This window comes from Cyanistes caeruleus, chromosome 1 (genome assembly GCF_971803275.1).
Source record: "Cyanistes caeruleus chromosome 1, bCyaCae1.hap1.1, whole genome shotgun sequence".
Classification (NCBI taxonomy): Eukaryota; Metazoa; Chordata; class Aves; order Passeriformes; family Paridae; genus Cyanistes; species Cyanistes caeruleus.
In genome coordinates this window covers 32,492,506-32,505,812 of record NC_141701.1, presented here as the reverse complement: position 1 = coordinate 32,505,812, position 13,307 = coordinate 32,492,506, and the positions used below count along the sequence as shown (strand labels likewise).

The window sequence follows — 13,307 nt, the reverse complement described above, 5'->3', positions numbered from 1 at the left end:
GGGGTAGTAGTGGTGGTGCTTTGCGGGATTTTCTTATTTCCTTTACTGACCTTTCCCAATACATCTCAAGATCTCAAGCCTCTAAAACTTCACTGAAAAAGGAAACAGTGGCAATCCCATTTCAGTGAAAGGAGCTGAAAAAACATGTTGTAGACCATAGAAAATTAATTCCAACTCAGAACACGCGGCACATTTCAACCTTACCTGCTCAAATAATAAACGAAGCTGTCGTTCAGATTCTCCTATCCATTTACTCAGGCACTCAGCACCTTTTTTCATAAAAAACGTTACTCTTGTGTTACCTTGACTGCATTCATTAGCAAGAGCACGAGCAAGCAGTGTCTTTCCCGTCCCTGGAGGGCCATAGAATAGACAGCCTCTGCAATTAAAAAAAAATAAATTAAAAAAATTCACATAGGAAAAAAACATGGAAAAGCACCTATTACAAACCCCATCCTTAAAACACACAGCTCTGCTCTCCTAAACAAAACACCTCATGGATAAGATTGCAGCAACAACTGAAGTATGAGCAAAGTCAAAAGCTTTCCTACACAGTTCTTCAAGGCAGCAAACAAAATCAGTAAAGAGGAAAATGCAGAAGTACAAAACCTTGATTAAAAACTTGCAGCATTCCAAAAAGACACTTTCAAAACTTCTGACAATCCAGCAGGGGTGATTTGAGCCAAACAAGAGCAAGCTTCCAGTGCAGAATCTGAGACTAGGCTAACTTAGGAATTATTCATTTTTCAATGATGCACTCCATATTCATTCTTGTTTACACATAAGGCAAGATTTTACAGTAAAACATTTGATTGTCCTTTGAAAAGCTTTGAGTTACTGGAATTCCCTTTGCTGGTAATAAAGGAAGAAGTATTCTAAAGCTGGAAAGATATTCTGCATTTCTACATTTACATCAACTAGAAAAGCCATACACTGCTGCTTCAAAAAAGAATTTCAATGAATTAAGAAGCAAAGCACAGAAATATTTTCTTTCTATTTTGAAATACTTTTAAAGTTACTGAAGGCAAAGAATTTTAGGTCCTACTTCAATATGCCATGACTGAGTTTTGTTGACCAAGAATATATAAAGCTAACAATTAAATCACTGATTTTAAATTTTTTTTGAACACAGAAGCCACTTAGCTATGTACAAAGAGGACATATTCTTATTTTAGCTCAAGCAAAACAAACACTAGAAGTTTCGAGTTACATATCCTATCAGTTGTAAAAATGATCCCTGAGAACTTAAAAAAAAAAAAAAAAAGAGCTGGTGGCAGAGACAAGTGGACTTTTGCTAAATAAACATTTGACTTCAAGTAGAAAGTATTTCCTGCTTACAAACCAATCAAGTCCACTTCCATATAGAGCTTTAAAGAAAAAATCCACAACTCCACCTTTGAAAAGCAAGACATTTTGAAAGGATGGTCTCACCATACAATAAATCTTTGGATCTACATATATACTGGATTCCACCAATTTTTTTTAAATTACATTTTACTACTGTTAAAAAAAAAAAAAAATCAGCACTGCTGAGAATTTTGAAGCATTAAAACATATTGGTGCCCCAGTTGAATTCTCCTGAAAATAGGTAAATTGGAACTTAGAGTTTAATTAACACAGTATCTGTTACCTTGGAGGTTCAATTTTCAATCTCTCAAAGATTTCAGGATAAAGCAATGGAAAAATGACCATCTCTTTTAAAGATGAAATGTGGTCAGAAAGACCACCCACGGCGTCAAATTGTACCTAAAGTCAACAGAACATATTTTGTGTGTTAAAGAAAGCTTCAGCCTTGATAAGGTTCCATGAGAAGCTTGATTGCTTGAGAGAAAACTGCAAATCAAGGGAGTTGTAGATGGCCCATTACTGGAAGCTTTCATAAATACTGCAAACATCTTACTGCCACGATGAATCAAAAATACTTACTGAACCATCTATTTGCATGTGCTCCACACCAGCCAGACATCCTCCAATTTTCATGGTATCCTTGTCAACTCCAGTTGAGGCAAACTTCTGAAAGCTGACCAGAAGAGATCTGATTTGAATTAAGGAAAAAAAGTGCTTTCTAACTTACAATGCAGATAGAAGATTTTTGATTTTCTAATGATAGCAAGTGAATGCAGAAGACCTTATAAATCAGCATGAACTTCCTAAATAGGTAAATCTTCATTTCAGTGTTTTAATGGCTATGAGTAGATAAAGGAAAATGGTCACTCCAGACATGAAATTGAGTTAATTATTTTAACAATAGCACTTATGAATATCCAAGCCAGTCAACACAGCACATATAGGAATACAAGCTTAGAACAATATGTGGAAACCATGCACTGACCTTGATTAGTATGATGGAAGAATTTCTCGCCTTCACAAACACACTGACATCTTTCAAATAGTTTTAGCTTTTACCTTCAAAAAGTTACAGCCCAGGAGAACACTTATTTTAGTGGGTATTAACATTATAAAGGCTGTTCACAACTCCTGGGAACTTTGGAATGTGTGTGCCAGAAGATACACATCTGAAAGATGTCAGGCTGAAAATTTGTTAGACTCTCATTTGTTGGACCGTTATTAAATTAATATTTCTAGAGCATTTGTTAAGTAACAAAATCTATTTCCCCTACTTAGAACATTTTCTCTTGTAGAGGTTTTTTTTTGAAAAAACAACGCTAAAGCACAGAAGCAGTGAAGTTCTACATCAAGAGAATACACCAAAGTGTCTATCTCTAAATTTCCTCCCACTATCACCTAGAAATCAAATTTCTTATTAAAAGTCAGTTCCAGAAATCCAGTTTTAGAAACTCCAAGTACAGTTGTCAATACCAACAGGTATGATTAAATATTGCCCCAGTTTAGAAAGGGTACAAGATGGAGATGGCAGCACTTGATAGTTAGGCATATGCAAAGTCCTCCCAGATACACTCCTCCCTCCCCTATTCTCTAATTTCATTAACCTCCTGATATTTCTCTTCTTGTTCGGTATTTCAAAATCCTCCTCATCATCATCATCAGAAGTGGAAAGGGAATCACTGCTGGGGACTCCATATCTCTGTCTGCAAACATTCAAACAAGTAAAAAATTCAAATACACTCTAAATAATACCAAACTATAAGTGAACACTATCTCAGAGTTTACTTTGAAATCTAGTAGGTTTTCAGACCATTAGAAATTTTATCTGATTTCAAAGCACATTATGTGGTTTTCCTTGTGACAGCAACATTTAATTTTTCTTAGGAAGGTAAAATGTATCACTAGTATGCAAAGAAACTTCTTAATCAAGCTACTCCTTTTGTCCAGTCTCTCTCTGACACACAAATCAAGTTTCACTTAGCATTATGCAGCCACTCTGTGAAACATTTTAAACTTACTTAAAAATTTGACTTCAAAACCCCTTCTTTACATAATTGTCGACTTTCAAGGATACTAAACAAAGTGTTCCTATCTAGCAAGGGAAGGCACTCCCCATGCTCTGTTTACATGATTTGACACTCCTTTGTCATTACTATTGCAATACATAAATTAGGATTTCTGGTTTAAGGATAGTTTCATACAGAAACATTGACTGATTCCAAAGAGACATCAGAATCAGTGTTTGAGTGATATAAATAAAAATAACCCATTAAAACTTCCACACAGGCTCTCCCTCTAAGTAAACTGCCTTTAGTTTTAAGAAAATAACTTTCATGTCTCAAAATTAAATAGTCTAAGGTTTTCAGAGGGAGAGTCTGTCTTCAGTTACAAAACAGATTCATTTCAGTTACACAGTCTCAGCCACAAACCTCATCATCACCTTATCAGCGACCATAAATACTGCATTTTCAAACAAGATCTGATGGCTAGTAAAAAGAATGGTGTTTGTTTACTTTATATTCTTAGACTACCACAGTAATATTCATACTATTTATCTGTAGTTGCCACCAGTCCAAAATTCCTTGAAAGCCTTATTGAGAAACTACTGAGAAACAAAAACTATCAGCCATACACAAACCTTTTATTCCTTTTGCATGAATTTTTCTCTGAGACAGATGAAGATTGGACTGAAGAATCTGTCTCACATTTTTTAGGCTCTGCTGAAAGCAAAGAATTTAGAATAATGTCACAAACAAGTTAAAGATAAAGCAGGATAGTCAGAGGCAGAAAACGGCATGTGCATCACCCAACTCCAAGTTCAGGGGAACTTTCAAGGCAGGCAGGGTTAATCAGTGCACAGAAGTGAAAAAACATGCAGCTGATTTTTAAGGAAAACTGTTAAACATATGAGTAAGATTATAAAGTCTCTTTAATTACTATTCTTTCAACACTGGATAGGTCATTTTTTTACTGGAAAACAATAAGGATCCCAAAAAGAAAAAATTTATAAAATGTGCACAGGATACACATATTTAAGAAAAGTTACTGGCAGAATGAAGGTAAGAAATTTAAAGTTGAGTGTATGCATATATTTCCATTAAAAAAAAATTGTTTCCATGCAAGAAATTAGCTCTTAAGAGCAAATAAGTGCCTTTAGGTGCCTAAAACCTACTTTCCAATGTATCTGGTAATCACTCAACAAAGCAAAGCATTTTTCCTTTTGGTTCACTTCCTTATGATGAAATTACTGCACACAACATTAAACTCCTTAAGTACAGTTGCAAATAATGGTATATTCAAAATGTGCATCATGACAGGTATTCCCACCTGTCCACAACCTTTTATCATGCATGTGTTTTGGAAAAACACTGGAGTTTGAGCCTTTTTTGTCTGAATACCTTTGAGCTCTTTACCAGTACTGCCCTAAAATCTGTGGCTATGGCTTGTAATGTCAAAAGAAAGAGATATTTTTTTAATAGATGGAAAATAACCAGTAGTTCAGTCCATCTCAACTGCTTAATAAAAAGCTTTTAGCTAGGGTATAGTCAAGCAAACTTAGAACAGAAGTAGCCTACAATGCTACCTGGATTGTCAGCTGTTTCTTCACCCGTTGTTTCCATATCTAGATTTTCCTGTTTAAAAGAAACAGGAAAAATCAGACACAAACATGCAGAAAACCTGTGGGCATATCTGGTGCCTTTAGAGTATCATTTTCAAGGTACTCCATAAATACAAAAGATTAAATTAACACACAGAAATATAGAATAGGAACACCACTGTGGAACTCAGAACTAATAACAAGGATTTCTACTCTAAAATAGGGTTTAGTAGATGGGAAACTTGAAACACTTGGCCAGATATAAAACTGACTGTAACAATAAGTCACAGATTAAGTATCCAGGAGTGTGATAAAACCCTGGACAAAGCAATTCTTAGCAAAAAAAAAATCATACTGGCATTTTAGTGATGATTTAGAAAGTACTATTATCAATTCTGGTTGAAACAAAACAAAAAGGAATTCATATCTGACCAAAAACAACTATGAAAGCAGGCTATGGATATGTTTAAAATACAAAGTACCTGGCATTCAAGAGGACAGTGGACTAACTTGATTTCAGTTAATTGAAAATTCATTTAATTAGCAAAATTTGCTAATTTGATTTAATTTAGAAAAGCCAAGTCAGAGGAAATATGATTGATTACTGTCTATAATTTTACTGTGAGTTCCACCTGGGACAGGGGACTACTTGAGCTCACAGGCAAGGCTGGCACAAGAACAAACACAGATAAAGCAGGTATCAGTAAATTCACTTTTTAGTAAGATTTGAATGAAAACCCAAGCCCTGAGACAGCTCTTGGTAAAAAGTTGGGGGTTTTATTTATCCATTCAAAAATCGTAAGGCAATTCAGCAAGCATAGTATATGATGTGTTTCAGCATATCACTACTCTTTCATGTCTTCTGAAGAAGGTATCTCCTCCACCTTAGAATGTAGCTGTGGCATGACTGTAACAGTAAGATGTTAAATTACAATTAGAGAGCATGAATAAAATATTAGTTTAGACTACACTGCTTTGGAAAAAGGTTTTTTTTCAGCTAAATTAAAATGATAACTAAGCAATTTCTTTACAGTATGTACTTCTTCTGCGCCGTGGAACACCCCACAGTTTCCCATTCTTTGCTGTCTAGGTGTCTTTTCCATGTCATCCCTTTTTTTTGCAAGACTGCTTCTGCAATACTAAGACACAAAGTTGACGTGTAAGAGCAAAGACAGGTGAGTACAAAAAAACCCCACTGAAAGCAACATACGTAGTCAGCGTGATATTTTAATATAGGGTGCATAAAGCAAGTCATTGACACTTTGCCAGGTTTTTCAACACTAAGTAAAAATTGGGTCAAATGTCTAATTTTTTATATAAAGGATTAAAAACAAGTGTTTGAGGATTTGCAAACGTACATTGTTTTCAGTTAATTTTCCCTTCTTGCTAAACACACAGTACAAAAAGAATTTCATTTAGCAGGAAAAAAAAATTTGGAAAATCACAGGAAGATAACAAAAAGAAATTATGGCAGTTTTTCATAGCAACTTAAGTTGCTCAGCATGATGGCATTAAGTGATTTTTAGTTCACAGCCATCCTCAGACAACAGTTTGCTTAGTCTTCTCTTAAATGGAATTAAGGTCCCATGCTGATCTACCATGAATATGTATGTTATAAAAAAAAATATCTCCCTGCTGATATACTCTGAAAACCTTTCAGAAAACAGTATCAGTTTGGGCTTCAATTTGGGCAGAGAGAATTAAGTCACAGACACACAAGCTGAAAGGCTAAGACTGCCTCACTTTTCTTGTATCCAACTTTCTGCCATTTCTTTACAGGACATTATAAAATTATTCACAAGCATGAAAGAAAAGTTAATTAAACATGAAGGCAATTCTTGTGCCAAGAAGATCAATTTAGAGGGCAAGTTAAATCTACTGAAAGTCACAACATGAAATGATCATTTCAGTTCACAAGAAACCAGCCCATATATAAAAGATGCCCTGGCGTGAAGATCTCTCTACAACTGACAATCCCAAAAGGAAGACACTGGTGGCCAATTTAAACATTGGCTGTGTCTAAAATCTTTACACGTGAAGCACCTGAAAAATACATCCTCCTGTGCACGGTCTTTGAATTGTAAATCTTTAGCCAAACCACAAGCAGAAGACCAACCTCACCACCTAACCAACTGCAGTGGAATGTTTATGGAGTGTTTGTCAGGTTGCTCAGCAGTGTCCCCTCAAAGTTCCAAGCTTGATCACATTCAACTCCCAAGTGAGACTCTAGTGTGGAGGGCACCTGATGCCCAACACTTGGCAATCACAGAATGGCCTGGGTTAGAAGGGACCTCTAACAACCATTTAGTTCAACACCCCTTCCATGGATAAGGACACCTTCCACTAGGCCAGGCTGCTCCCAGCCTCATTCAGCCTGGCTTTAACACTTCCACAGGTGGGGCATCCACAGGTTCCCTGGACAACCTTATCACCCTCACAACAAGGACTTCTACATAGTGGCACGTAGGGAGGTCTCAGCCCAAACAAAGCATGTATTTACCACTTGCTGCCAGGAGCAAAAATATCTACCTCTGCTGACAAAAGGAAGTCTCAAGCCAATATTATGCCTGGCACAAAGGCGTGCTAATAAGGCTCATTTTAGTAGCTCTTCATGATGAAAAAAACCCCAACTTACTTTGCTCTACGATTGCAAAACAAAATAGACTGATTTATAGTGGTGTAAAATTTCGTTGAAGTCTACAGCTTCAATTGATCCCTGCATCCTAATTTTCTTCATCCTTTTAGCAACCAGTATTACAGAAAATATAATGTGAAGATGGTTTGATAGGATTATATAGTGGGTTGATCTTGCCAGAAGCCAGGTGCCCACCAAGCTACTCCCTAGGTGACAGGGCAGAGAAAATACGATGGGAAACAATTAGTAGCTTGAGATAAGACCGTTTACCAAAGCAAAAAAAGAAAAGCTGAAGTTTGTGCAGCTCAGCAATAGCTAAAGCACAGGTGTGACTGCTGTGGAAAAATAAACTCTATCTCAGCCAGACCCAATACAGATTACTTTCCATAAGCACAAATGAATTTGCATTAATTCTGCTATTCACTTTTAATTATTTATTGATTAGTTTCATATTAGCTGTTCCATTATTTTTCCAAGGATTTTTTTATTTCTTCCGTAGAGTGGCTGGGCTTTGCCTATGATTTTTTTTTTTTTTTTTTTTTTTTTATAAAGCAGTCAATACACATGGCATTAGCATGATGTATAACTAAAAGTAATTTTTAAAAATAGGCCTGATAATAAAACTTTTTTTAAGCTGTGTTTTTAAGGAGACAAAGGACAAAAGAAAGGTAATGCAGACACATATACAAATATTGTGACAGGAAACAAAAAAAAACAGCAGCTAGGGAGGTTGCATGTCAAACTGGGCCAGTACAGTACTGAAAAAAAAATCCACACTTTATTTGTTGTGTAGTTGAACTTATAAAATATGCAAAATATTAAAATAATATATATAAATACATAAAATATAAATATAAAATAATCATATATAAATATATAAAAATAAAAATATGCAAAATCATTAAAATCATTATTAAGTCACAGGAAAAAATAATTAAAAATATAAACTAATGTCTGATGTATTCTATAACTAAAACAGTCACATTTCTATGTAATATTTTCTGCAGATTGTTCAAGTGGGAAAGCAGCTGAGATCCACTAGTGTCACTGAAACAAGCTGTAATATTAAAATATTGAAATGCCCTTGGCTACAGTAGTTAATATTAGTTAAAATATTGAATTCTGTTCTTCATAATTAGTGTTTGAAAATCTGGAATGATCCAAGAATAAGACAACTTTATAAATTAAATTCTGCATTTGCTTCTTTGTGATTTCGCATTCAAAAAAAACTCACGTAAAAGAAAGGCTGCGTTAAGAGAATATCAGTGACTCATTCAGGAGATTAGAAATATCTGAGATTGCTTTTATTATGTTAATTAATGCCAGTTGTATGAATATCTTTTCAGGTCATTTAATGAGAGGGATTTTTTTAGAAGATTCCCATCTCACTTAGATCTTGGAATAAGTGAACAGTTTGTGTTGAAGAAGACACTAAATGTGAGGTAGCCAATCCCTCATTTGCTTTAGATTAGTAATTTGACATAATGAATAATGTAGGATTTACAGAAAAGTTGTCAGATTAAGGAATTTGAGTACTGCCAAGAAAAATTCAAAGTTCTCTTTCTCTATAAAATCCAAGACCATACTGGAATAATTTAAATCATTATTTTTAAAAATTGTCATTAATTCTGTTTTCCTCATTTTTTATACCCTGTTTTAAATCCTCCCAGCTTGGGTTGTGGAATTTTAAAATCTCATTGTTGTAATTTAACATTTCATACACTTTAGATCACAAAGGAATTGCAGCTATCCACAGTCAGAAGTTGAGCTCTAGGATACCTGCTCATCATCTAAACCAAACTGACTGAGATAACTTGTCCTTTCCTCTTTTAATACTCTTGGAACTTAATTCAAGAGGACTATAAACAATCTAAAGTTATGAACTACTATGAAATACCAAGGCATGGTATTTCATACCTTGAAATAGGCAATGCTATGGTCCAAGGCATCCAAAGTCAGTGAATAATTATGGCTATACTTCCTTTGTTTCCATCTAAAACAGCATGAATGGATCCATGCATACACTTTATTTTGGATTACATTTTATTGGGACTTTCTAGTTCCCTCGTATGTTTAAACTGCTAAATCTCTCAATTCAAAGTTTTTAGGTTTAACAGATACATGCTCCAATTACCCAAACATACCCCAACACATGTATTCACTATGTACTGAACAGTTCGCAGAATTAGTGTATAAACAAGCTCAAACAGATACAAGAAACTGCACATCCAATTGAGCAACTTTCCCTTGATGCTTGCTTTTTCTACAGCACAATATTATTGTCACGTAAACTTTTTGTTCCTTATGAACATTTCCATGTTAATATACATGCTTGCATAAACTATTTCATAAAGATCACCTGAAAATCTGTGGCGCTGCTAGGCACCACCTGCATTTATAAATCCCTGGTAGGTGCTTTGGTCACAATAAAATCCCTCCTTCATTTTATTACTCAGTTGAATTCAATTCTCAAAATATTACTGCTGGAAAACTTTGTTGAGTCCTGTAATTTTCTTAATTTAAATAGCAAGAGAAATGTTCTTTTTCCAATAGCAATATTGAAGGAAATTATAGATTGATTCTTATCCTGATCCAATCTCCAGCTTAGCTTCTCACTTGTACAGACTTTACTCCCTACAGAATTTTAAATGTTCTAAATTTCACTTCAAATTTTCATTCTGTGTGCATTACCACCTGTGAGAAAAGGCACTTTCTTCTCGTACTTGTTTTCATTTGTGCTAAGTCAAATCTCCTTAAATGTTCAGTTTGATGTTCAGTTCGTTCCCAGATTTATAGAACAGTACCCAATAATTTGGGCAGCTATGAATAAAGTCTTTATACATCATTCTGATCCTTATTTTCTTAGACATCAGAGCATTGAGTGTTCTAGCAAGAACTTTTCCACCAATGCAGCAAACCAGAGCACCCCTGTGTAAGGAAGATGTTAGGCTGGGGCCACCTACTGGTTGTATTGCTGAGCTTTCATCGACAAATTTGAAAAACTGCTTTACACATGTAATTCTATTACAGTTATAAAAATAACAGCTTATATTAATAGATTAATCACCTAAAGTATGTGATGTTTCTTGTGCAATGGCTCTTTGCTTTTAAGATTAAATACTGCATGAACTTAATATGGTCCAATTATCAAAAGGAAAAAGAATTTACTGTGCTTCCATAAACAAAATAAAACGGGGTAAAAAATTGGTCCTATGTCCCAATAACATCAAAAATAAAATGAAGAATAAAGTAACATTAATGTTAATATTTAAACAATTTAGTAAAGTAATCCACATATCTTTAGTAGTATTGCTATGATGAAGAGGGCAAGTCATTTTTATTGCCTTATTTAATGCTGTGTGAAATTTCATCCTGAATTTGTATGTGTTGTTCTGAAATAGCTAAATGCTAAAATGCATATTTTTGGTGGATTAAAAAAAGATCTGTCATTTTCATGATGTTCCTTAAAGATTTTTACTAAAAGTAAGTCCAAACCAAAAAAATTTAGCAGATGAACACTTCAGAAGACTAAAACTTTTTAAACTGGAAGTTCTAATGAATAAACCAAGAATAATCCAGACTATTGAGTCTGGAGACTAAGTGTATTGCTATAATGATGCTGTTAAGTATGTATTAACTCATTGATTATTTTATAATACTGATAATTATTTGTGTTGTACTTTAGTCTTATTTCAACTGTCTTCAGGAACAAGAGACAGCATTTTACAGATTTTACAAGTTTGAGTCAGACTCTTTGTACTTATTAAATTACTACATATATACATTTATATATAGGTATGTATACAGAGACAAAAATATAAACATACTAACTCCCTATGCCAAAGCCCATATAAATATATAAATATAATGCCTATATAAGTGTATATATATATTTATATATATATGTATATAGGTATGCAATACATGTACATTATATCTATATATACATATGCATGCACACCTATATATCACATACAGCTTGTACCTTTTATACTCTCAGTTAAACAAAATCCTCAGTTGCCTCTTAGTTATACTGGGATTAAACACGATTCACATTTGCCCTCTGCAAATCCATCAGTAGAAGAGGCTTCTAGCAGGAGCTCTGAGGAGCAACTAATTTTATCAAGAAATGCAAAGTGCAATATAAAATGTATAAAAGGCAGATAAACAATAACAATTCCCAGCATAAAAAGGAAAGTAAACGTGTCGCAGACTTGGATACCAGGCTACAGGAGGTGAAACTGGGAAGAAAAATATTGCCACCATCACAGACGGAACTGGTAGAAACACCTGCAAAAGAAAAAAAAACTGGTTTAGGAATTACCTACTGTGATTTTAAACCTCATTCATAAGAATAAAACAATTTTTGCCACACTAGAGTACCATTTCTCATCCTGCTGCAAGCTCACCCAGCACAAAAGTCATCTGACCTCAAAATACCTACAAGATAGGCATCTTTCCTAAAATACTGCTTCAGGCTTCTTCTATTGTCAAGGGGAAGAGATAAGCAGTACCTGAAATCCATTTGCCCACATATTATGGGCCCCTCAACGATACTCAGGGCTGGGTGCTGTGCTGGCTTTGGTTGGGCCAGATTTAGTTTTCTTCATAGTGGCTTGGTAAGGAGCTATGTTTTGGATTTGTGCTGAACACAGGGATGATAACAAAGATGATTTTGTTAGTACTGAGCAGACAGCACTTTACACTCAGCAACCTCATCCTGCTGTTGTTTATCATGGTAATTTTCAAGCTCTGATCCACCTTCCTGTCAGTTTCTACTACAAAATTCATAAAATGCCTGCTCAATTAAACATTAATGCATAATAATCTATTTTTTATGTCTGCCTGGTTCATGTCAAACACTAAGAATTTCGATTCCTGAGATTATCAGCAGCAAGCTGTCACAATCTCTTTCAAAGTGCAAATCTAAGTCTTGCACTCTATTAATACAGCTGTCCAAATAGAAGAGTCTTTTAAGTTAAATTATGTGGTTTTTTGTCTCTGACCTCAATTTATTAATGCCACAACAAGACTGCTGTGGGTGCAATATAGCCTGAGCACAGGAGTCAAAGGAGGTAAAGGCCCCGCAGCTAATAACTCCTGCTCTCTGATACCACACTGTTCCTCCCTGGAGTGAAATAAAGCTCAAATTAAAGCCTTTCACCAGATCTACCACGGCACTGCTTGACCCTCCGTCATATCTCTGAGAGGAAAACTGTTCTGTACTTCCACACCTGCCTTAAATTCAGCCCTTCAGAGACTACCTTCTTCCTCCCTGGGTTTTACATTTTAACATGTACAAGTTGCCTTCTCAGACAGACACACTCCAGCTATTACCATCCCTCTTCACTTTCCAGCTTGGGCTTTGTTGCCAAGTCAAAGCTCAGACTTTTCAGTTTTTCCAGGTTCCTCCCTCCCTCCCGCAAAACACCCACGTTTCGCCTTTTTCTCTCCGGGAAGCGCGGGAGACCGCAGCTCTCAAAGCCACCGCTCCATATGGGACCGCACTCCCTCAGTTTTCCCCCTCCGGCCCCCAAAAGCATTTGGGGACCAAAACAACCGCGCGGCGACAACGACCTAGGCCGTGAGAGGGGGGCCGCGCTGATTGGTTGCAACTCGGGGTGGGGGGGCGGGGCCTGGCGTAAAGGCTGTGTTGATTGGATGCAGATCAGGGCAGGGCGGAGCGATCTCTCTGATTGGCTGCGAAGCAGTGAAAGTCAGGGCTGG

The 13,307-nt window shown here is 35.6% G+C and overlaps 1 protein-coding gene across 22 annotated transcripts in view; it reads right to left on the bottom strand.

The window, feature by feature from the left end:
- The window catches only part of LOC111924647 (ATPase family AAA domain-containing protein 2-like), a 28,201-nt gene extending 15,003 nt beyond the window's left edge, over nt 1-13,198 (bottom strand). Inside the window, exons 1-9 of one of the 22 annotated variants that reach the window (XM_086884967.1) lie at nt 13,016-13,198; nt 11,803-11,870; nt 5,977-6,084; nt 4,931-4,979; nt 3,986-4,067; nt 2,952-3,050; nt 1,927-2,020; nt 1,631-1,746; nt 205-379 (exon numbers count right to left, since the gene is read on the bottom strand). In XM_086884967.1, the coding sequence (XP_086741093.1) occupies nt 205-379; nt 1,631-1,746; nt 1,927-2,020; nt 2,952-3,050; nt 3,986-4,067; nt 4,931-4,979; nt 5,977-6,048 (687 nt within the window). In that variant the 5' untranslated portion in view covers nt 6,049-6,084; nt 11,803-11,870; nt 13,016-13,198. Of the gene's footprint in view, nt 1-204; nt 380-1,630; nt 1,747-1,926; nt 2,021-2,951; nt 3,051-3,985; nt 4,068-4,930; nt 4,980-5,976; nt 6,085-6,988; nt 7,373-11,794; nt 11,871-13,015 lie in introns of those variants that run through there. The other 21 variants (XM_086884984.1, XM_086885016.1, XM_086885046.1 and 18 more) reach the window with 21 other exon arrangements.
- Between the last annotated feature and the right edge of the window lie 109 nt (nt 13,199-13,307).